General features: G+C 31.1%; 3 protein-coding genes across 4 annotated transcripts; all 3 read left to right on the forward strand.

The window, feature by feature from the left end:
* Positions 1–1,259: 1,259 nt before the first annotated feature.
* On the forward strand, positions 1,260–4,446 carry LOC107886060 (transcription factor KUA1). Of its 2 annotated transcripts, none has more exons than XM_016809866.2 (3): positions 1,260–1,760; positions 2,576–2,784; positions 3,776–4,446. In XM_016809866.2, exons 1-3 carry the CDS (start codon positions 1,490–1,492, stop codon positions 4,268–4,270), a joined length of 975 nt encoding a protein of 324 aa, XP_016665355.1. In that variant the 5' UTR covers positions 1,260–1,489; the 3' UTR covers positions 4,271–4,446. The 2 variants fall into 2 exon arrangements, with proteins under 2 accessions (XP_016665355.1, XP_016665354.1); XM_016809865.2 differs by having other exon boundaries at positions 1,289–1,778.
* Positions 4,447–11,760: 7,314 nt separating this feature from the next.
* LOC121202788 (peroxisomal acyl-coenzyme A oxidase 1) lies at positions 11,761–17,966 on the forward strand. The gene is made up of 15 exons (XM_016809867.2): positions 11,761–11,902; positions 12,003–12,195; positions 12,837–12,945; positions 13,029–13,090; positions 13,202–13,411; positions 13,685–13,772; positions 13,842–14,004; positions 14,432–14,630; positions 14,859–15,056; positions 15,328–15,459; positions 15,804–15,924; positions 16,223–16,333; positions 16,652–16,721; positions 17,215–17,398; positions 17,490–17,966. The coding sequence occupies exons 1-15, from the start codon at positions 11,862–11,864 to the stop codon at positions 17,697–17,699; spliced, it is 2,091 nt and encodes a 696-aa protein (XP_016665356.2). The 5' UTR covers positions 11,761–11,861; the 3' UTR covers positions 17,700–17,966.
* A 2,257-nt stretch (positions 17,967–20,223) lies between these two features.
* LOC121211126 (uncharacterized) lies at positions 20,224–24,105 on the forward strand. Its single transcript, XM_041083451.1, has 4 exons — positions 20,224–21,995; positions 22,695–22,841; positions 23,071–23,187; positions 23,279–24,105. The coding sequence occupies exons 1-4, from the start codon at positions 20,484–20,486 to the stop codon at positions 23,879–23,881; spliced, it is 2,379 nt and encodes a 792-aa protein (XP_040939385.1). The 5' UTR covers positions 20,224–20,483; the 3' UTR covers positions 23,882–24,105.

A 24,105-nucleotide genomic window follows, 5' to 3' on the forward strand; every position in this document is an offset into this window, starting at 1 on the left:
GAGTCCTCATTTTTGTAATTTTTATTATTTTATTAATTAGTTAAATTGTTATTTATAATAACATTTTTCATGTTGGATATAATTAAATAGTCAATTTGATAATATAATTTATAATTTTAAGTTATAATAATTTATATTTGGGGCTGCTTAATTGGTTAAGAATTATTTACTTGTCATTTCCTTAGGTTTAGTTTGATAGACCGCACGTTTATTTTCAGTAAAGTTAAAAATAACAGTGGCAGTGAAATTAGTTATTGTAACAATAAAATTAAATACTATAGCAGTGAAATTAGAAACAACAATGACGTGTGTATTTAGATTCAAACACAGTTGTTGCGATGAGGTGAATAAGTAAAAAGACTATGAAAGGCATTACATTAATGCTTATAAATTTTAATTTTTATAAAATTATTAAAAATATTTGAAATTATAATTTTATTTAATAAAATAATCTGTATCACAATATTTTCATAAATATTTTAATTAAATGTTTTATAATCATTTAAAATTATTTCTATAGTTAACAATGCTAAATATTATTTTAGGGAATAAAAAAGCATTATACTTGAATCCATTAAAAAAGTTGATATTAAATAATAATTTGATTATATTTATACTAAAAATAATATTATAGTAATAAAATTAAAAAAGTGAAAGAGATAAAATAAAAATTTCACTACACTAAACTTAGCAATCCAAAAGAATTGTAGCGGTGTAGTTGAACTAAAAAAGTACTCTAAACATATTACACCGGAAGATAAAAATGCATCTAAATGTAGCTTAAAATCTTTTTTTTTTCTGTAATAGTGCATTATTAGTGAAAATTTTAGTAAGGTTGAAATGTTGTTTTGTCTTTTAAAGAATATATTATTTCTATCATGCCTTAAAGGAAACGTGCCATAAAAATTAAGTCTGCCTCATATCATCAAAATAAGAAATAAAAAGATTGGTTAGAGAATATATTTTTATATATAATTTCAGACACCAAAAAATTTGGTGTAAAATACAAAATTGCCAAAATAATTACAAAACACTATCATAATAGTATTTAATATATAAATTTATATAATATATTTTTTAACCCCATACTCGGTGTGACAAATTCTAGAAATAAAAAGATAAAACTCATATTGAAGGCAAAGTCCCCACAACAGTGGCATGATTATATCAATCACACCTATTTGACCAAAGGAACGGCTAAAGATCCTTGATATTCCTTACACCCGCGCAACACCGGATCATTTCATTTCCTCTATAATAAAAACATGATAATATCATCGTATGGATATTGTCTGTCTTTCCATTTTTCTCTCCTATAAATAACACAGCCGCAGTGAGGAACCAAATAACGGGGAAAAAAACCTGGTCCTTTTTATTTGTTTCAAAAGCGAAGCCCTAACTCGCATGCTGTTTGGATCTTAATCGTCAAAGATCCGATTCATATCTATCTCTGATCTGATCCAAAACGAAACCACCCGGCCTTTGAGAAATGACGCGTCGCTGCTCGCATTGCAGCCACAACGGGCACAACTCCAGAACCTGCCCGAATCGTGGTGTCAAGTTGTTCGGAGTTCGGTTGACTGACGGGTTGGTTCGGAAGAGTGCCAGTATGAGTAACTTATCCCAATTCGCCGGGTCGAATTCTGCCGGGCATAACGGAAATGGGTCGGGTTCGCCCGGTGAAGGTCCGGATCACGCCGATGGTTATGCTTCCGAGGATTTTGTCCCTGGATCGTCTTCGAGTCGTGATAGGAAAAAAGGTTTCATTCTTTCAAAGGGTTAATTTGATTCTCTCCTTCTTTTTTTTGCTTATTTTACGTAACTTCATTATTTGTTTTATTGTTGAAGTTTTTACGTGGTGGGTAATTAGATTAAGGATTATGAGTGATGGTATGAGAAAGTTTTCCGACTTCCGAGTCTTTTAAGTATTTGCTTTGACTATATATATATTGCTCCGAGGACTGTGATCTTGTGGGATTTTCACATTTTTAGTTTTTACTTTCATGCTTCTAGGATTACATAGTTCAGGGAGTAAAGGTAAAATTGTTTTTTTATGGTGAATTTTTTTTTTCTTTTGATTGCGGTAAAGTGGGTTGTTGATGAATTAAGAAATGGATCGGATAACTTAAAGCCTTTAATGATGATGTAGAATGTGTAAAGATACTTGAAATTGGTGGACAAGGAAAGATTGTAAGCACTGGGATGGGATGCATATAATCTGAAATATTTAATCCAAAAGATTTGTTGGTTATTTATGATATGAAGTTTACGGGGTTGAATGTCCCCCCTTTCCAAAGGAATGATTATCAGGTTTAGTATCACTGAGTTTTGAACTTAATATAATGTTGACACACATACAAACACATATTTGTGCTTGATGGTTGCTTACATTTTTCTATTTTTGGACGATCCTCTAAAAAAATTGATCATAACCGCAGTTGGCATTAGAAGTCTAGAATTTACAAGGTAAAGTGATGGATAGGTGACTGCTTTCCAGTTATTGATTATCAAAGTGATAGTATAGCAACCTTGTAGTTTCTGCAGTTATTGAATTGAGTTATAATTTGTTTTGCAGGTGTTCCCTGGACTGAAGAGGAGCATCGGATGTTTCTACTTGGATTGCAAAAGCTTGGGAAAGGTGATTGGCGTGGAATCTCTCGCAATTATGTTATATCAAGGACTCCTACTCAAGTGGCTAGCCATGCTCAGAAATATTTCATCAGGCAGTCCAACGTTTCTAGGAGAAAAAGACGTTCCAGCCTTTTTGATATTGTAGCAGATGAAGTTAGTACCCTTCTCTCTATGAATGATACTTCAATTGTCATATATAAACAACAACTTTGACTCCAAAAATTTTTGTTGACCATTTGAATCTCCAGTCACTTTTGATTATTATAAGAAATTGGAGTAGGAATGATTATGAATACGATGAATATATCCTTGAGATTTCAATTTATTGCCTGTGAAGATTTTGTTTCTCTATTGTTGGAATTTATCATTAGTGCACTTGGTTTGCCTACAAATATTGATTTTGAGAATAAATACTTGAGTGTTTTATTTTCCCACACATATCAAATGGAAGGCTGCAGTTGTTCCTGTCTTCTGTGTTGCTCCGACTCTTCATTTTTCTTGAACTCTTGAAGTGTCTATGTGTGATATTTATGTTCCATAGATATTCAGATATCGGATTGGGTTATATGTGATCCTTCAGTGACCATCAGAAAACGTGGAAGAGCTTGGAAAAGGTTGGACATATCTGCTTGGGGATTCAGTCTGAAGATGAGGGTGAGGATGGTGAAGGGTCGAGAGTGGGGAGTTGTCCAGGGGCTTGATTTGGTGGTTTTGGGTCGTGCAGAACTTTGGTTAATTTGGTTAAGTGTTAGTTTGGCTGGGGATTAAACAGTGAAGGACATTGGTTGAGATGGAGGGAGATGAAGGTGAGTTAGAGTTGAAGTAGTGGTGAGGCTGATAGTTGGGGTTAGGCAATAAAGGGTTTTGTTTGTGGTAGATGAAGCTGGTGTTGGTCAGGTGTGTTGGCTAGTAGACGATGGTGCAACTGAATGGGGATTTTGGTTCTGACGCTCACACCCAAGTCTAGTGAGCATAGCTTATTTTAATCTAGTTATTTTGGGGTGTGCGGTTATTGTAACTTGGTTCTTCTAGAGATAATAGGTTTATACCAATTACTTATTATGTCCATATTAGTATTCTTCAGTGGATTGGTTTCTGGATGCAATTTGTCTAATTGATCATTTTCCTCATCACTTTCTTGCAGTCGGGTGACACACCAATGGTATCACCGGATTTGTTCACTGCAAACCACCCACTGGATGAAACGCAGAGCACTGACCAGTTGCCTATTCCTCCTCCATTGGATGAAGAAGACGAATCAATGGATTCCAACAACTCAAATGATGGGGAATCAGTTCCTCATCCAACATCGGAGATCTCTGAACCCTGTTACCCAGTAGTATATCCTGCTTACTTCCCACCATTCTATCCATTTTCATTTCCATATTGGATGGGTTACAACACAGAACCAACCAAGACCGACACGCATGAAGTGGTGAAGCCAACAGCAGTACATTCAAAGAGCCCGATCAACGTGGATGAGCTGGTGGGCATGTCGAAACTGAGCTTGGGAGAATCTATCGGTGATAATGGCCCATCCTCACTTTCATTGAAACTTGATGGTTCATCCAGACAGTCTGCATTCCATGCCAATCCATCGTCACGTAATTCAAGTGGGAGTCCAATCCATGCAGTTTAGGCGCCCACCTTTATGTTCAACTACTACCTTAGGGTTAGCTCAGGGTCTGTGAGCAGTACAGGTTATTGTTAATAGAAGAATAATCATGTGCAGTATGTTCTTTTTTCTTTTTGTTTAGATATACATTTGTAGCATTTTGTCAGAAATTTATTTGAATCTTTTAACTGTTTTCGTAATGATTTGCTTTATATTTTACGCTGTATCCTCTCAGCTGCATTTCGAGAATCACATCCAGAGGCGAACTTAGGAATACACCAACAGCAATATATAGACCCTCGTTCTTTGTTACCAACGGTTCTTGCGACAGTATTGCAAGTAGCAGCATTCTTAGCTGTAGGAATTTTTTAGCACTATTCTGGACAGCATCTGTTGACATCATTTTTTATAACTTAAAATTTTGGGCACACAGCTTGGGAAAGCTGTGGAACTAATTTTGGGAATATCTTTGTTAAGCCTTGGAAGATTAATATGATTTTTGTGTTTCTCTCACTTTTGGAATGCTTTGCGGAGGTTCGTCAGATATGTTTACTTCTGCTAAAATCAAATAAACCTACTTCACTTAATCGCTCAACTATCAAAATTAATTCAGTTAAAATTTTTAATTTGATTCAAAAGCAGATATATATTAATTCTTTTTGCAGTGCATGGGTTAATTGTATTTAATATTAAATATATTTTTAATTGATTATCTTAATTTAAAAATAATAATGCATAATACTAATTTTTTGGATAAATATTTGATTTTGCACAGTAATTTAAAAAATATTTTTTGAAACTATTTTTAACTATTTAAAAATATTTAATGTAATTAATTTTTAAAACTGTTCTAAAATTATGTTTCTGGAAAAAAAAACATTTTTAATATGATTTTGGAAAAAAGATGTTTATTAAAAGTGACAATGTAAAATAAAATATATATTTAAATTAATTTTATAAAAATCCTTATAGAAAAAATTAAAAAATATTTATTAACATAATTAAAATTTAAAAAATAAGGAAAACGTTCTTTTTTTTTTACTTTGTAAAATATTACCTAATTTTAAATATTAAATTTGATGAGGTGACAAGTATTGAAAGTGTGAAAATATTAAAAATTGTGAATAACTTTAATTATAAAAAATATGAAGGATTTAATTGTATAATTTAAAAATTATACATAATTTTAATGTTAAAATATTACAAATTTTACTCTAAACATTGAGATTGAATTTTGAAGGGAAAATGTTATTTAAGGGTTAATTATAAAATATAATAATTATAAATAACCTAAATATGAAAAAAGAATCTCATTAGTCTACTTTCTTTGTTTGCTCTTAAAACTTACTATAATATGTATATTTATTAATTTTTTTATTTTTGAATTTATTCAAAACTATTTAATTAGTATATGATTTTTTTTAATTTAGTCATGAACTGATATTTTGTCACACATATTACTCAAATTTGTGAACGACATTAATTTTTAAAGATTAACGTATAGTTTGACCTATGAAATTGTCTGATAACATTAAATTGGTACTTAAATTTATTTAAAAAAACAACTAATTAATGCATGAATTTATTCAAAAAAAAATTATATTTTTAAAATTTATGTCCATCCTAAGATTAACCTTCCGTGTTGTTAGTGAAAAAGCCTAGATATCTATAAGCCGAATATATAGAATATATCTATAAGCTCAATATGTATAAACCAAATGGGCTTTATATCTATTGATATGATAGGTCAAAGCAAAAAAAATATTATGAAAAATAATGTTAATGTAATGTTTTTTTTTTGTTATTGTCATGAATATTATTTTTAATGTAACTAGCAGGTCTCCCGTGCTTCGCTCTTAATGAAATGATAAAATAAAATATATAATTATGAAATAATACCAATTGATACTCAATAATCGCTAGGGTTTTTTATTAAGTTTTTATTTAATTAACTCGAGTATTGTTATCAATATAAGAGAACATAAGTACGAGCGTGCTAAAACGTATTATTTTCTTATTTATAGATTGAGAAATAACTAAGGATAATTTTAAACATTATGTAAAAAATAACGAATATAATAATGAGATGGTTAAAAGAAACATAATTAATAATTCTTGTCATTCCAACTATTTATCGCTTTCATCACTAGGGACGAAGTCAAATATTTATTTTTTGAGAGAGTTTAATTATAATTTTTTTAAAGGGTTAAAATATAATTTTATTATTATATTAACTTATAATTTTTAAAATACTGTACACTTTTTCCATGAAATATGCTTTGATTTTATTCTCCACAATCTCTCTGTGACACTTTATTTTAAACAAAATAATTCCCTATATTTTAGCCCAATTTGAAAATCTCTTTTGTAGTTTGCATCAGCTGGGTTTTTTTTTTAGTTTAAATTTTTGTCTTAAATAATATGATAGTTTTGTTTTTTCCTTATTATGAGCATATAGAATGAAAAAATAGTAATAATATAATTAATTTAATATATGATCTATAGCTAAGTTTTTAATAATAATAATAACAAAAGTAAAGTTCAGTTCTAGATCACTTCAAAATATACTGTGTGTGACCAATTAAAAATTTACACATAAACAGAAATTTTTATTTAAGTAAAAAATTTATAAATATTTGAAAACAAATCAACATGTAATTATAATCATAAAACATAATTGAAAACCTAATTTAATTTATAAACGTAAGATATGAAAGAACCTATAAGCAGGAGTGAAACTAAAATTTGTTTTTAAGAGGGGCTGAAATTAAATTGTAATTTTTACGATAGTAAATCGTAAAATTGTAATTTCACTTATTTTAATAGTCTATATATTTATAACTTTTAAATGATTAAATCAAAATTTACCATTTTTAGGAAGGGCCAAAACGTAATTTTATCTTTACTAATTTAAAATTTTAAAAATTTTAAAGAGTCTAAATGAAAATTTTTCTACTTTAAAGGAGTCGGGACCCCTACCAACTCCTAGTTAAGCCACTATCTATAAGAAATGACAATTAAAATACATAAAAATGAAAATAAGCTATAAATATGATGCCTAACGTAAGGATTGATATAAATTATAGTAAAAATCGATTTTAAATAGTATAGTAATTATAGTAAATATTGATTTTAAAAAATTATATTAGTCAACATTAAACTCTAGTGTGTAACTCCTATTTTCGGACAAATTAAAGAAGAAACAGAATAGACGTCATGATAAAGAGGAGCACGACGTCGCGACGAGGCGATATGTCATGTCACTATGTGGTGACATATATTCAACTTAAGTCAGATTTATTTTCCTAGTTAAACTCTGTTATCTTTTCCCAATTAAATTCTGATTAGTCTAGAAATATTTTAGTCATATTAGCACTTTAATATTACTCTATTTAAAGGGTATTTGTAACATTGTTTAGAGGACTGACAGAATATCTCTTAGGTGAGATTTTATAAAGAGTTTTAGTGTGAGTTTTTGAGAGTTTTGTATTCGGATTTTTGGGTTTTGCTCATTTAAGTTATTTTCTTCATCTTTACTATTCATTTATTTTCTCATTAAATGAAGTTTCTTTTACCTGTGGTTTTTATTATCTTCAAAAGAATTTTTCACGTAAATATTTGTGCATTTGATTTTCTCTAATTTACTTGTTCATTGCTTATACGAGTTGATCCCCAACATAAACATTGTATATATATTTAGCTGGGTTAGCCGTAATTTAACTATAAATATAAATTTAATATATATATAAATAAATTTTACTTGAACTGCAATTTCAATAAATATATAATGTAATATTTTTTTGGATTAGCAACTAATTTTACTGGTAAATTTTAATATATATATATATATATATGAATTTAATATAAATTTAATATATAATTTTACTATAAATAAACTTGGTATATTAAATAAGCTGTAACTTATATATATTAAATTTATATTTATAAATAAATTTTATTATCAAATTAACTATTTAATTATGTTTAACACTCAAAAAAATTTAAAATATTTTTAAATACAATATAAAAATTAAAATTAAAACTAATTTGGTTAAAAAATGTTTAAAATAAAAATTTTGTATACATTTTTAAAACATTTTAAAACTTAAAAAATGATTTTAATTCTTTAAATTTTTTTATATTTAACACTCAAAAAAAATTAAATACAATATTTTTCAAAAGTTTTATGCATTTAAAAGTTTCAAAATTTGAGATACTATTTTTTAATTTACAAATTTACAAATTTCAGAATATTATTTATAATATTTTCTAATAAGAAATGTTTTAAACAACTAAATAAAAAATTTCTTGTCAAAATTTAAATAAATTTAAAGAATTTTTATAACTGTAACTATTAAATTTTTTTGATCTTTATTTAAATAAAACAGTGGATTTATACGGGAAGAAAACAAGAGAAAAAAAAATCAGTATAACTATAAAATAAAATAAAAACGAAATAATAATAATAAAATAATTAAAATCTGATAATTTTAAAAAATAAAGAGTGCTAGTAAGATCGCGAACCTTACAAACACTGATTTCGAATTGAAGATACCTACCAACATTTATAGGAAGTTGTTGAACCAAAGCCAGTATGTTATTATTTATTTTTGGAAAATTGTCAACGTTTAAAGGGCAGATGCCCGTACATTAAGTTGGACCAATTGATTGGTACCATATGTTTCCTCTCCTACCACAATTGACAGCTTACTGACTTTTGTATTCGTGATTAAAAAGAAAATTGAATCAAGGAAATTATTTTATTAAGTTAATATTATAAATTATTTTTTATGGAATTTTAAATAGTAGAAAAATATTTTATTTTTATGTTATAATTATAAATTTTAAATAGATAAAGTCATAGTAATTTTGAATTAGATTTGTATTCATAATAAATCATAATTATATTACAATTATATATTAATTAAATTAAGATTATTTACTAGCATTGCATGCACATTTTCTTTCAACATCTAAAGAAAATCCAATATTATTTATAATGTATTATACGCAACTTATTAATTACTAAAAAAATAAAAAAATTAAAATTAAATAGCAAAAAGTTATGGCTAATTTACTAAAATGCCCTTAAACTATTATACATTATTTAAATAAGCCTTTATGCTATTTTTATAGTTAAATAAGCCCTTAACCTATAATTTTTACTCATGAAAGCCCTTAATTTTAATATTGAACTAAAAATATTTTGAATTTTTAAATTAATTTATATTTTATGTTAATGTGAATTTTATGAGAATAATTTATTCAATAAAAATAAAATAATTTTTTAAAATTTCTTGAAAGTGTTTATATACATAACACAATAACTCTTTTGAAATTTTGATTACTTATTTAAGTTTTATGTTGATATTAAAATCGATAAGAAATTAAGAGTTTGAAGTTAATAAAATTACTTTAATATTAAAATTAAAGGCATTTATGGGTAAAAAATATAAAATAAAGTTTATTTAACTACAAACAATAATAGAAGAGTTTGTTTAAATAAAATGTAACAGTTTAAGAGTTTTTTAATATATTAACCAAAATATTGATCTAAAATTATTCAGTTTTTTAACCTTGTACGATTACTTTGATTATGATCAAATTTTATTATTATCAAATATTCAATATATTTTAATTTTCTTCAAATAATGATTAACTATTGAATGAAAATAAAAATATAACGAGGTAAATTTACATATAACCACGTGATTTATCATAAAAAATTATTTAGTAACGATTTTATTTTTAAAAAATTTCTTAAGGAAGTAGTAATTTAAAATATTTAGTTCTTATATAAAAACATAATCATTTTACTAAATATTATATCTAATATTTTTTTTACTGAATTACCTCATCCATAATCAAGTTTTAATTCAATTATTAAATTATTAAAATATTTTATTTTAGTAAGATAATAAATATTAATTTAAAATGATTTTTGTATCATATATGATCTCAGATTTACCTTTTGAACTAAAGCTCTACCTAGTGTGTCATAGCAAGAAAATTCGTGATTTTATGCTGAAATCGATAAGCTATTTTTCTGATTAGCCAAGACATCGGAGTCCACCAATCAAGGTACGGTCATTTAATAAGCCAGCTAAGCAAGTCTGCACATACGAGCTAAAGGATGACTTCGTAAATATACTATAAGCAAGAGATAATTGCTAAAATTTAAAATTGTAATTTATTTATTTATTTTCGTTGATACTTGTGCCATATTGTTTTTGAGATTAAATAAAAAATTAATGCTATATTAAATTTAATAGAGTAAACTATCAAAATAGTTATTTAGTTTAAAATATTTTGTTTTAGTTATTTATGTTATTATTTTATTACGAAATGGTAATTCTGCAGTTAAGATCTGTTACCTCTCAAACGGTAGTTCGACGTGGCATTTAAAATTGATTTTAAATACCAATATAGATGTCCAGCTAAAGGTGTGCATGGGTTAGGCCGGGCCAGCTCGCTACGCCTGAGCTTGGCTTGGCCCGAAAAATGAGTTTAAAATTTTGCCAAAGCTTGACCTAGATAAAAATGTTAAAACTCGGGCTTGAACTGGCCTGCCCGTATTAAATTTTATATTATTATTTTTATATAATTTTAAAATATATATACAAAATACATAAAAATACTAAAAATATAAAAATAAATATTTTTCAACAAAATTGAAAATAAATTTTAAAAAATATGTATACTTAAATAATACTAAAATTGATGCAACTTAACAAATAAATATCTCTAAAATAATAACAAAATTAACAATAAAATAAGTTTTATACAATATCCAAACAATAATGATAATAAAATAGGGATAATACAATAAGAAAATAATATTAAAAAATATATTTTTGTCTTTTAGTGAATTCGAGATGAGCCATGGCCAAAAATGCCTTAACTGAGGATCAATTTTTTTTTAAATGAGCCTTATTTTTTGTCTAAATTCATTTTTTCAGGCTTATATTTTTGCACAAACCCTCCTACATTTCAGGCTGGCTTTCGGGTTAGGGTATATCTTTATAATTTTTAAAAAATTAAATTAAATTATTATATTTTTAAGAAAATCAAAATGTAATTTAATTTTTATTAATTTAAAATTTTAATGAATTTTTTTATTTTAAATATTCAAACTCATACTAACCCTTTAATTTCGCGACTTGCTATCCTAACATAAAAAGTTATAAAATTGTTAATAACACTGATAGGATAACAATGGCAAAATACAAAAAATTCTTGCACGATTAAATGTTTAAATCTGAGAGCTTATGTTTGAAAGGGCTCGAGAACGAAGATCTCAAAATACTCTTAAAAAAACACAAAAAAATAAATAACAAAAAAAATATAGTAGGAGAAATAAAAAAGAAAGTATATTCCAGTCAATTTCTCTATTTTAGATATTATCAAGTGGTAAAAGAATCTACACTTTCCTTTTTTCCTTCGACATAAATCCAATTTCCAGTTTTCACGTATCTTTTCTTTTTAATTTCTTAATATTTCACTAAAATAAAATAAAAACAAAAACAAAGAAATATTTGAGAAGGAAAAGAATGCAACGTCAATATTAACTAAATTTAACTAAAATAAAACCCGCCGCTCTTTGTCTTTGTATATTATGGTGAAGCGCCCAACCGATCTCAGAGGCGTTTCTATAAGGTCATTCCTATCTAGTTTCGTTGTTCCTTTTTAGCTTTCTTTTTTTCTTTTCGCATTGTGTTTTTTTTCTCATTATTTATAACCAAATCTGAAATTACAGAATACGAATTCTCTTGCTTTTTTTTTTTGAATTTTCAATTTGGATCGAGAAAAAAATGGAGGCATTGGATTACCACGCGGAAGAAAGGCGCAAGGCGGAGTTCGATTTGGAAGAGATGAAGATCGTTTGGGCTGGTTCTCGTCAAAACTATGAAATCTCGGATCGAATGGCTCGTCTCGTCGCTAGCGATCCGGTGATTTATTTTCTTTACTCGCCTCTTTTTTTTTTTGGCTTTATATGATGAATGCAACGTTTATGTTTTAAGAAATTTGGTTTTTTTTTCCTATAACTTGAAACCATGTGAAATTTAAAAATTTTTAGTTTCTTTATTTTAATGATTTTTTCTGCTCTTTTATTGCTAAATTTTTGTTGCTTTTTCCTCTTTTGATTCACATGTCAGTTTCCTCTGTGTTTGGTTTCGAGGATGGAACTGAAATGCTTATTAAATTTTAACGGAATTTCTAATATCAGAAACATATTATCGTTTTACCGTTTGTTAATTCGTTTCTGAGCTATTTTTCTTTCTGTTTGATTCGCGAGAATATGTAGGAAAACAATCGAGCTAAAGTTTGGCTTCTTGTTGTCAATTGGATTAAAAAGATACTGTTTACAATAATCTTTTATAGTTTACACTCATACGGCGCGTTTTTAGGTCTTTCTTTGAAGTAATGCGTTTACTGTTTGTTTCTCACGAAGCTGTTAGAGCGAAATTCTAGATTACTAAATTTTCCCTCCTTCAGTGACCTAAACTAAAGGATTAGATTCGGTTTTCTTTTCTGGAATTTTAATGTTATTCTTTAATAATTTAAGTAATCATGTTGCTATCTTCTTAAGGTCTTTCGAAAGGATAACAGAACTATGCTAAGCAGGAAGGACTTGTTTAAAGATACTTTGAGAAAAGCTGCGCATGCATGGAAGCGGATAATTGAGCTTCGTCTCTCTGGTTTGTTTTCAGCTGGTTTTCTCTTCCTCTAAATTGATTTTCCCCTCAGTTATCTGATTTATATTAAAATCTTCTTGTAACAGAAGAAGAGGCCCATATGCTAAGGTCTTATGTGGATCAGCCTGCTTTCACAGATCTTCACTGGGTAGTTCTGTTTTTCTTTTCCTGTTTCTGTGCTCACAGCTACTGAATATGCATTTTAAATGCTAAGCGTCTTATAAATGTTTATACCTGCTAATGTGTATTCCCTTTATAGGGAATGTTTATACCTGCAATTAAAGGACAAGGAACCGAGGAACAGCATGAGAAGTGGTTGCCAATGGCATATAAGATGCAAATAATTGGATGCTATGCACAAACTGAACTTGGTCATGGCTCCAATGTCCAAGGGCTTGAGACCACTGCAACATTTGATCCTCAGACTGATGAATTTGTCATTCATAGTCCAACATTGACTTCAAGCAAAGTGAGTAATATGTTTAACAACCCTCTAACCAATTCTTTCTTTCACATTGATTAGTTACATCACTCTAGCAATATATCAGGAGAGGTTCTTCAATTGTTTTCTCAATGCTTTTTGGCTAAGACTCCCTTTACTCCTCTCTCTTCCTCTTCTTGTGTGCAATGCGTTGTTTTCTTATTGGAACCCTATATTATTTGTAAAAGGTTTTAATCTTATATTGATCTTCCTGTATTTTCTTGACTTAACGCTCTCTAATCAGCTTTTTGTCATTACTAGTGGTGGCCTGGTGGATTGGGTAAAGTATCCACACATGCTGTGGTCTATGCACGTCTTATAACAGGTGTTCAAGACCATGGAGTGCATGGTAAGTTCTAAACTTATTATGTTATTTAGTTGGTATTCCAGATATTAATTCAGGAATTCATGTTTTCAGGTTTTATTGTCCAGCTGCGTAGTTTGGATGATCACTCACCTCTTCCAGGCATAACAGTAGGTGATATTGGAATGAAATTTGGAAGTGGGGCATATAACAGCATGGACAATGGTCTTCTGAGATTTGATCATGTGCGCATTCCAAGGAACCAAATGCTAATGCGGTTTGTTCTCTAACCATGCCTCTATACGTCTTTGTCTCTTTTGACTTCTTCTTTTTTTCTGAAGGCTAATATATCATTTGTCATTTGATGTTTCTCTGGTTACCCATTCTCTGGAGAGAATTTGAGGAAACTTATAATTTTAGAATTGCATAGTGCGAAGCATCTTCTCAAGAAGTTTTCTTGGATAATTCCTACAATGAGCAGTTGTCTCAGTGAAGTTAGAAAGATGCGAAATTTTCTGCTACTTCTCTTAACCCTATAGAAGTTTTAGACTGCTCAGAAAAATTCTTTCCTCAATAAAAGAAGACCACCCAAAAGAAGCCAATTATAACTGAGTTGAAGTGCCACTCTTATAGCGTCATTTTCATGGACAAACAAGTTGACAGTTCTGAAGTTTGCTTTTCCTTTTCCTCCCCAAATGTCTCAGTGTTTCACAGGTTACAAGAGAAGGGAAATTTGTGCAATCTGATGTGCCTCGCCAGCTGGTTTATGGCACTATGGTCTATGTCCGACAAACAATTGTATCTGATGCTTCTTGTGCTTTAGCTAGGGCAGTTTGTATTGCAACAAGGTACAGTGCTGTTCGTAGACAATTTGGTTCCCAGAATGGCGGTCCAGAGACCCAGGTACCATATGTTGGATCTTATACACATATGCATGTTGTTTCAAGTATGGGTTGCTGTTATACATGGCTACCTTCTATGATCACTTGTAATGGATTGTTCTTTCCCGTAGAAACTTCCAAATAAATGTGATGAAGAATCTCTGATTTGCTGCTGCTGTATTTTGAGAATTAATTTTTCATACGCTGAAACTGATGCATCTTTTTTTTTTTTTCATTTATTTTGTTTCAGGTGATTGACTATAAAACTCAGCAAAGCAGACTCTTTCCTTTGCTTGCTTCTGCCTATGCTTTCAGATTTGTTGGTGAGTGGCTGAAATGGCTATACGCTGATGTGACACAAAGATTGCAAGCGAATGATTTCTCCACATTACCCGAGGCTCATGCATGTACTGCAGGGTTAAAATCTATGACTACTTCTGTAACTGCAGTATGTTCCTTTTACCAACCTTCACCACTCTTGTAATTTATTGATTATTTTTCTGTAGCTTTAATAACTTTTATTGTTGGCTAGTTAACATTACTTGTATCACCATTTTGATGGCATAAACAGTCTGTCTGTATGTTCAAAAATTTGTGCATTCATTACAGAATAACATTCAATGACTCAATTATACCTAAGGGTTCTTTTTATTTTATTTTTTTTTTTTTTTGGGGGGGGGGGAATGCTTTTAGCTTGAACAAAATAAATATGGTTGCAGGATGCTATTGAAGAATGCCGGAAATTATGTGGTGGTCATGGTTATCTCTCTAACAGTGGGCTCCCTGAGTTATTTGCAGTTTATATACCTACCTGTACCTATGAAGGAGACAATGTTGTGCTGCTCTTACAGGTATGTGAAATGTGAAATAGAATCAATCTTTATTTTGACACCTTTCATCATCTTCATTTTTTTATGGTAGGGGATGAATTCCAATATTCTAACAGAGACTTGATCTGAGTATAGAATAGTATATCTTGCAATCTGTTTTTTAGAATCTTTGACTTCAGTTTCATGTTAGCTAGTACTTCTTGTGTTTCATGGTATTTTATAAAGATTTGGATGAATCTATAGTAAAGAACAAAAAAGGGATATCACAACTGAAAATAGGGAATGAATTCTAAAATTCTTTGATTTTGTGTCGATAATGATTCTGGATGCCATTTAATGAAAATGTAACTGGAATGTTTCTGTAGGTTGCAAGATTTCTAATGAAAACCGTTTCCCAGCTGGGGTCAGGGAAGAAGCCTGTTGGAACAACAGCTTACATGGGACGAGCAGAACACCTCATGCAGTGCCGCTGTGAAGTTGAAAGGGGTATCTTTTATATGTTTTTGTTCTCTTGAACTTGTCTGCAACTTATAATTTCATGTCTCAGAAGATTGAAAACATTTGTTTTTACAAACATTAATTAGGATTCGTCTTATCTCTATCAGTAAATTGGCCACTCATTGTTGCTTTCTTAACAGTTTTTGATCTTTTTTTCCATTCTATTTACAAACTATTGCCAAGTTCTGTGTATACATAGTGCCAGTCTTATATTAGTTTGTACTTACTGACAATTACTATCTGTTTAGGTAAATAAAAATACTTCATTCCTTGTATTGACTCACAGCTGAAGATTGGCTAAAGCCAAGTGTAATATTGGAGGCATTTGAAGCGAGGGCTTTTAGGATGTCTATTGCCTGCGCAAAAAACCTTAGCAAATTTTCAAACCCAGAAGACGGTACGTCCTTTGTACCTTGATTAAAGAAAAAGCATTCTCTTTTATCAGTATCTTTCATTGACATGTGACTCAATCAAGTTCTCTCTTGCATGGTTCGCTGTTGTATGGTTACACTTTCAATCTTATCAGAAAATTTTGGCATACTGTGAGTCATATAATTTAAAACTTTGGATGAATTTTTCAATGAACATCATCTTCTTATGATTGTAAACAAATAGTTAAATGCTGTCAGTCTAAGGCTGTGCAGTAGCCTCTCTTTTGAAATCGTTGATGTCCATATGTTTGACGTGCTTGCACTTTTTCTTCGTTTGTCTTCAGGTTTTTCTGAACTTTCGCCTGATTTGCTTGAGGCTGCAATTGCTCATTGTCAATTAATTGTTGTTTCCAAGTAAGCCTCTCCAGTCTTTTCCTCTCTTTTTTCCCTTTCAGAGTGTGGGGGACCGAAAATTAATACCAAGGCACAATTTTAATTTTCTATGTTTTAAAAATTGAAAAACACCTTTGGTAAATAGAAATAAAAATTTGTACCAGAGCCAAATCATCTAAAATTAAAAACCCTTGTTTTCATTATTTTCACTTTTTATAAAGCATCATTTTTAAAGATTTCCACCAAACATGTTTTCTTCGATGTTTTTCATTTTCTAAGAAAAGGAAAACAAAAATGGCCTTTGTTTCTTGAAATCAAAGGGAGCCTAAATTTCTCACTGCTGATTGGTTTTTTGGATGGAAGGAGCTGAAATATACGCGCTCGTCAAATTTTAAATTTCATGGCATTTTTAAAGGAATTACTGACCAAAGTTGAAGGAGATCCCACTTATTGTTGGATGCTACTTTTTGTTTTCCGAAAATGTTCTCTAAGATAGTTCCTTGTGTTTTTTCAGGTACATTGAGAAACTGCAACAAGACATACCAGGGAAAGGAGTGAAAAGACAGTTGGAGATTCTCTGTAATGTATATGCTTTGCATCTTTTACACAAACATCTCGGTGATTTTGTCACGACCAGCTGCATTACCCCGAAGCAAGGTGCACTAGCAAATGAACAGCTGAGATTGTTGTACTCCCAGGTTTGTTTCAATAATGCAATTTAGTTAATAGGGTGCTCAGCATGAAAAGCCTGCTGCAAATCCGCCAGTTCTCATCTCATTTTCTTCTCAGGTCCGTCCAAATGCCATTACCCTTGTAGATGCATTCAATTACACCGACCACTACCTTGGCTCGGTCCTCGGTTGCTATAATGGAAACGTCTATCAAAGGCTCTATGAGGAAGCATGGAAGGATCCTTTGAACGATACAGTCGTGCCAGATGGTTACCTTGAATATGTTCGGCCAATATTGAAGCAACATATTCGCACTGCAAGACTCTAACAAATAACCAAAGCACCGTGCCATTTTGAACCATATATTAAGGTCATTAATGAATAAAGTGAAGAGATATCTACCACCTCAAAGGTCAGGTATCGCTGCTCTAGACTTCTAGTATCTCCAATCTCTTGGATGATGGCATTAGTTATTTACTTAAAAATCGTGGTGTGATAAATTTAAGGATATACTTTTAGTAAGCTGATTTATTTATTTTGTATTCTTGGGATTTAAAAAGCAAACTTCAATTTAATTTATAAACATTTTTTAGAAGTGCGATCATCTAGCTATAATATATAATTCAAGAAATTCAAAGTACTATTAATATCGTATTATATATCATGTGGTATATAATACGTATATACACAAAAGTTATATCCATTTATACTTTTTATGCTAATATAAAATTTGAATATCATATCAAATGTATAAATTGAAGTATAAATTAAAGGAGTTTATATCAATAGGGTTTGAATTTTGGTAATTGGGTGCCAAACAAAGTGTTCAACCACTATTTTCTTATGTTGTTGCCAAACTTTATGTGTTGCAATTTACTTTTCAATTGCCCAATATATCATTTATAGATAAATATTATGAAAACAATTTGATTAAAGTAAAAATAAACAAAAAAGTTGATAGGGTGAAAAGAAACTGCCAACCGGAAGATAGGTTGGTACTCAAATAATTGAAACTATTTAGAGATTTTTTATTTTTTATTTTGGATAACAGATACAGAGGAAGAAAAAACTAGATAGATAAATAGAAAACTAGAGGTAGGGTCATGGTTAATTCTGGCCAGAAACTTTGATGCTTCCCTTTTCGTCCACTTTTCATTATAAAAGTAATGACGTCAAATACATTTAATCTCTCAGTGCAATTGAGTTTGCTTCCCTCAAGAATCCTTCCGATGAATTTGTCTTTGGTCTGAAAGATGAAATACGAGACTTTTAGTTCCAATAAATTTGTGAGGACGAAGCAGAGGTTCCTAGTGATACCGTTATTCCGGTGAAAACCTCATCTATGCATACAAATTGCCTTGTTAGTGTGGATAATATAACTCTCAAGACTTAATTTCAGGTCCATAAATGTGACGAGTATATATTATCTCAAGACCCGATAATAAGATTAAAGCTCAAGCAAATCAAACCAAGGTTCGATTAAAATCAGCATGCAAGAATGAATCTTTTCGAGGAAATGAGGAATGATACATGCATGGAATAAATGAAATGTATTAAAGTCAATTCAACCAAGCTATAAATTTTCAAGCTGAAAAGAATAGTCAATTTACGACAAATTTTTGGGTGACATTTGACATATTTGGATTAAGATGTCTTCATAATATTCGAAGATCCATCTCTTAGTTTCAAAACACACTTCAAATCACTCGATTTCGAGTTCGGCAACTTAAGTTATGATCGTTTTAGTAAAGGGGTTGTAGATTCTTTTTGTTTTTAAAGCTTTTATACGCCACATTCTATTTTTTTCCATTTATTTCTTTATTTTATTATTTATTGTTCTAAAATTTAATTTATTGTTCTATTTTATTTATCTTAGTTTTTTGTTTTAATTATTTTATTTGACTTGAATTTGATAATGTTTCAGGTTGTGTTAAAATTTAATTTTTTTTTAATATTTAAAGCCCTAAATTAAATCTACGACTTAAACAAATTTTATCATCCTATTCTGCATTCATTTGTATTAATTGAGTGTTTGATTCTTAATTGAGATGGTTTGTTTAAAAAGTGCACAACTTCCATAGTTATAATTAAATATATTCGTAAAATGACAAATTGATACTGTGGCTACTATCTTCATGTTATGGCTTGATTCTTTGGTTGGTAATGATGCTATTGATTAACTTTAGTCATCGCTAAAATAATTAAATTTGAAATTAAAATTTTTTTTAGAAGAGTCAAAATTCAATTATAAATTTTGAAGTGAGCTAAAAACATAATTGCAACATTATATTAGTGTAAAAGTTTATATTTTTTAAGGGATTAAACTCTTCTTTTTTTTTGAGAGGGTATAATTTAATTTTAAATTTTGAGATGGATTGAAATACAATTTTACCAATAAATTAACTTAAAAATTTATATTTATAGAATTAAAAGACAAATTTTTATATTTTTTTTAGAGGTAAAACCCTTGCATACCCCATCTAATTTCACCCCGGATCATAAATTTAAAATAGATATTATTTCATCTATAGAGATGGGTTATAATTTTTTTTTAAGGATCATCTTGCAGGTGCGAGATGATTTCACATTCTTATTTAATAATTATAAAAATAAAATTCTTAAAATAATACAATTTCAATAAAGAATTCATTGGATAATTGAATTATTATAAGAAAGAAACAACATAAATTTCAAACTGAGGTATCAGTCAGCTTTAACTTTATTAGAGCTAAGAAATCTTACCTACGTTTATTTCTTTTCTTTGATTGGCAGAGATTTAAAAAAAAAAAGAAAGAAAAACCCAACAAATAGCCGTATTAATTCAAATCGGCAACGCAATAGCTCTACGGTACCACCGAAGAAAGTTCTGCCGAAATTCGGTCTTATCCATCATTTCTCCATCAAAAATCCTCTCCCCCTTAAAAACGCGCCACATTTGCTTCTCCTTTTTATTTAAATTAGAAAAGTTAAAAACACCCCCCTCTCTCTCTCTCATAAAGCTTAAGGCCAAAACCCTTCCTCTCTCTTTTTCTTCCCCCCTGCGTCTCTCTTTCCGAGCAAAGCAAAAACCCTAGTCTCTTTTTCTTTTTTAATTTTGCCGTAAAATTTAATAATGCTCCCTCACTCGTACGCCGTCGATTCCCTTTCACGATCCCAAGACCTGGCCTCTGCAATCCTCGCCTCCACCACTCCCTCCCAAATCTCCGCCACCTGCGCCTCAATCGATTTCTTCCTACAATCGCATTCACCTGACCAATCCCGCCATTTCTTCTCCATCACCTTCCCTGTCCTAATCTGCAAACTCTTCGGCTTCGATGACGCCTCGTCACTGCCTCCTCCGCCACCGTCTCAAAAGCCCCCGTCCAATGGCTGGGTCGAACTTGCCTCTCAATCTAGCCTCCCAGATTTATCCTCCAAAATCTTCTCCCTCCTTTCCCCAAACGGAACCTTGATGAACTCAATTTCAGCTGTTGATCGACATTCCCTTGTCAAATACGTTTTCCCTGTTGAACGCCTCCCCGAGTGGGTCCGCTTCATGTTGTCTAACGAAAAATATTTCCGGGTTATATCCGATTTGTGCCCTTTCTTTAAAGGTAAAGTCAAGGAAGATGCTGTTCAGGGCTCTTTATGTCAAATTCAATTGAATGTTTTCGAATACTACCTGTTTTGGTTCGCTTATTACCCCGTTTGTAAAGGGAACAGCGAAAACTTGGACTCGAATTCTGTAAAAAGAAGCAGTAAGTTTAGGTTAGAGAATTGGACACGCTCAATTCGGGGGTTTTCAGGGTCAAGTAAGCGTGAAATGGAGCAAAAATTTGAGGGTAATCTTTATATACAGCTTTTATATGCTTATCTTCGTGCATTTGTGCCTATATTTGATTTGGGTGCTCACCAACCCTATCGTAGTTCGATTTTGAATTACTCTTTGAAGTGTGATGGTTCTGTTATAGTTCGTGCTGAGTTATTGGTAAACGTTTTTGTGCATTATTGGTTGGTTGATAATGATTTTTCGCCACTACCTGTTAATGTATGCAAATCCTTTGGTGTGTCGTTTCCGTTTAGGTCAATGTTGGGGGAGATCCCACCAACAAGCGGGCTGGGTGAGGTGGTGAAGTTGTTTGTGAAGTACTTGAATTTAAGCTCAGTGATGAGTACAGATGGGTTTGACAATATTGAGTGTAATGAAAGTCCAAGATGGAGAGTTTCTGGTGGTTTTGACAGTGCGGACTTGGTTTCCTTGTCGCCTAGTGTGTGTTCGGTTGGTTCTTGGAACTCTTGGATACAAAGGCCATTGTATAGGTTTATACTGAGAACATTCTTGTTTTCTCCTGTGGGAACTTCAATGAAGAATACATCTCAGGTGTTCTCTGTATGGGTTAGTTATATGGAGCCTTGGACAATCAGCTTGGATGATTTTGCAGAGCTTGATGTGGTTATCAATGGATCAAGTAAAGATGTGAGGAATCACGAAACAGAGTCTCAAAATTCTGGATATTCGCCTGTACGGCAAGCCTTTGTGCTGTCTAATTTTCTATACTACAGTTCACTGTTTATGCATTTTATTGGGTTTGCACACAAGTTCCTTCATACAGATCCAGAAGTAATTGCCCAGATGGTACTGAAGGTTTGCTTCTTAACTGTAGCTATTCTGGCATTGTTTAAGTAAATGTATATTACTTCTGATTTAAATATGATGGTCTAGCCATATATATATAAGGTTGGTTGAAGCCAAAAATTCTGGTTGCAGTCTGATAATCCTAACTAGTCTACCCTATGGTTATGAGGTTATTTAAAAGTCTGAGTTTCTGAAAGGACATCTTTTTTTCCTTCCTTCACATTGTGAAATGCTGGTGTATGGAGCTCTCTAGTAGGCAACTCAATTTGGGTTGCTGTGGTGGGGTGCTTTGGTTGGTCTGACCTAGGAGATTAAGCCTAGATTTTGAATTGTTCTATAAGCTAAGCCCAAAATTGTATGTGTTTTAGAAGAGTTATGGCAAGTGACTTCTAGAGGAAGATATTTCTTTTGATGGCCTTACAATAAAAGTTTGTCTAGGCATTCTAGAAGCCTGTTCATGGTTTTAGGGTACAGATTCCCTCTCATTTTCAATCGTGGTTGAGTATCATCTTATAGGCTTCCAACACTGTGTTCTTAAGGTGTAGTAACAAGAGAAGTATTAAGCTGAATGCTGAAATAAGGCGGATAACACTGTGCACTTGGTAGTGGTAATTGGTATATGTACCTAGCCTTTCTTATGATTTAAGGTAGAATACTCTCTTCTATTTTTCTTCTAAGAATTTTCTCATTCTTTATCTTATTTTACAGGTTATAAGTTTGTTGACATCCTCTAAAGAGCTGGTTGATCTTATAAAGAATGTAGATGTTGTTTTTCATTCTAAACAAGCTGTATCAAGCAAATCAGCACTCAATAGCTTGTATAGAATTGTTCCTTCAATTCGTGAACAATTGAAGGTAGATTATGAACTGAATCTCTATACTCGTTTCCTTTCGCTTATCTGTTTAAGCAAATAAGGCTCCAAATCTAGAAGTTTCATTTTTTTAAATTCATTTATCAGTTTGCAATATTTTCTAAGGTGGGTTCATTGGGCAGTCCCATATTTGTTGAGACTGAGCATATATGCGCAATTGTCTGTCTCAGCATCACATTTCATTTCACCATTTCTGTTATTGGTGACATCAGGATTGGGAGGATGGATTATGTGAAAGTGATGCTGATGGATCTTTCTTGCATGAAAACTGGAACAAAGATCTAAAACTCTTTAGTGATGGGGAAGATGGGGGACAACGACTACTTCAGGTTTTTATAACTTTTAACATTTGTGATTGCACTTTATGTAATCTATAGCAATACATGTTGTCATCTGTTGACAATGATTTTGTTGGTGTAGTTGTTTATATTGCGTTCAGAAGCTGAGTTGCAAGGTGGTGATATTGCACACGCACACAGCCTGCAGATCATAGATTCATTAAAAGAAAAAGTGAGCTACTTGTTTGGTGGCTCTACGATGAAGCCAATTCCAATTTCACCTGAACTGAGACAGCCTCAACACACCCGTGATGAGCTCTTCAAGCCCAGAAGAGTTGGCAACCAAACATCAGCTAATGTCACATACAAGGGTGACTGGATGAAACGCCCCATCTCCGATGTTGAGGTTGCATGGCTTGCTAAGTTGCTTATTTGGTTATCCAGTTGGTTGAATGAAAGCCTTGGCCTAGACCGCCCAGAAGATAATGATGTGGGTTCTAAGTGGTTCTATGTGAACATCCCAGGTGATGCAGTAAACCTGAACGGATCAGGTGAGATCGTGAAAACTCTGGTTTGCTTAATTGGTTCTTGGCTTTTAATGATGGGAACAACAACAACGAGATTAATGAGAAAACACGGTTTAAGGATAAATCTTAGGGTGTTGGCTTCCAAGAAGGTGGTGATGGTGTTGCTCATATTTGTTGTATTTAGTGCATTGAAGAAAGCTTGTGGATTGTTCCATTGATAGTGTAAATAAATCAAACATACGAATAGGGAGGAAATGGTTCTCAGTTTTTTTGGATTTGATCCCCTAAAGCAAAAGCAACGTGTGAAGCAAAGAAAGAAATTTTGCAAACCCCTTTTCTCTTTTCTTTTGAACTCCATACAGATCTCTGCCATTACTTTTTTTTTTGTCTATTATTTCCTATTTCATTGGCTTATTATATACTTCTTTTTGGTACAAAGTTA

The sequence above is a fragment of the Gossypium hirsutum genome, chromosome A12 (genome assembly GCF_007990345.1).
Source record: "Gossypium hirsutum isolate 1008001.06 chromosome A12, Gossypium_hirsutum_v2.1, whole genome shotgun sequence".
Lineage (NCBI taxonomy): Eukaryota > Viridiplantae > Streptophyta > Magnoliopsida > Malvales > Malvaceae > Gossypium > Gossypium hirsutum.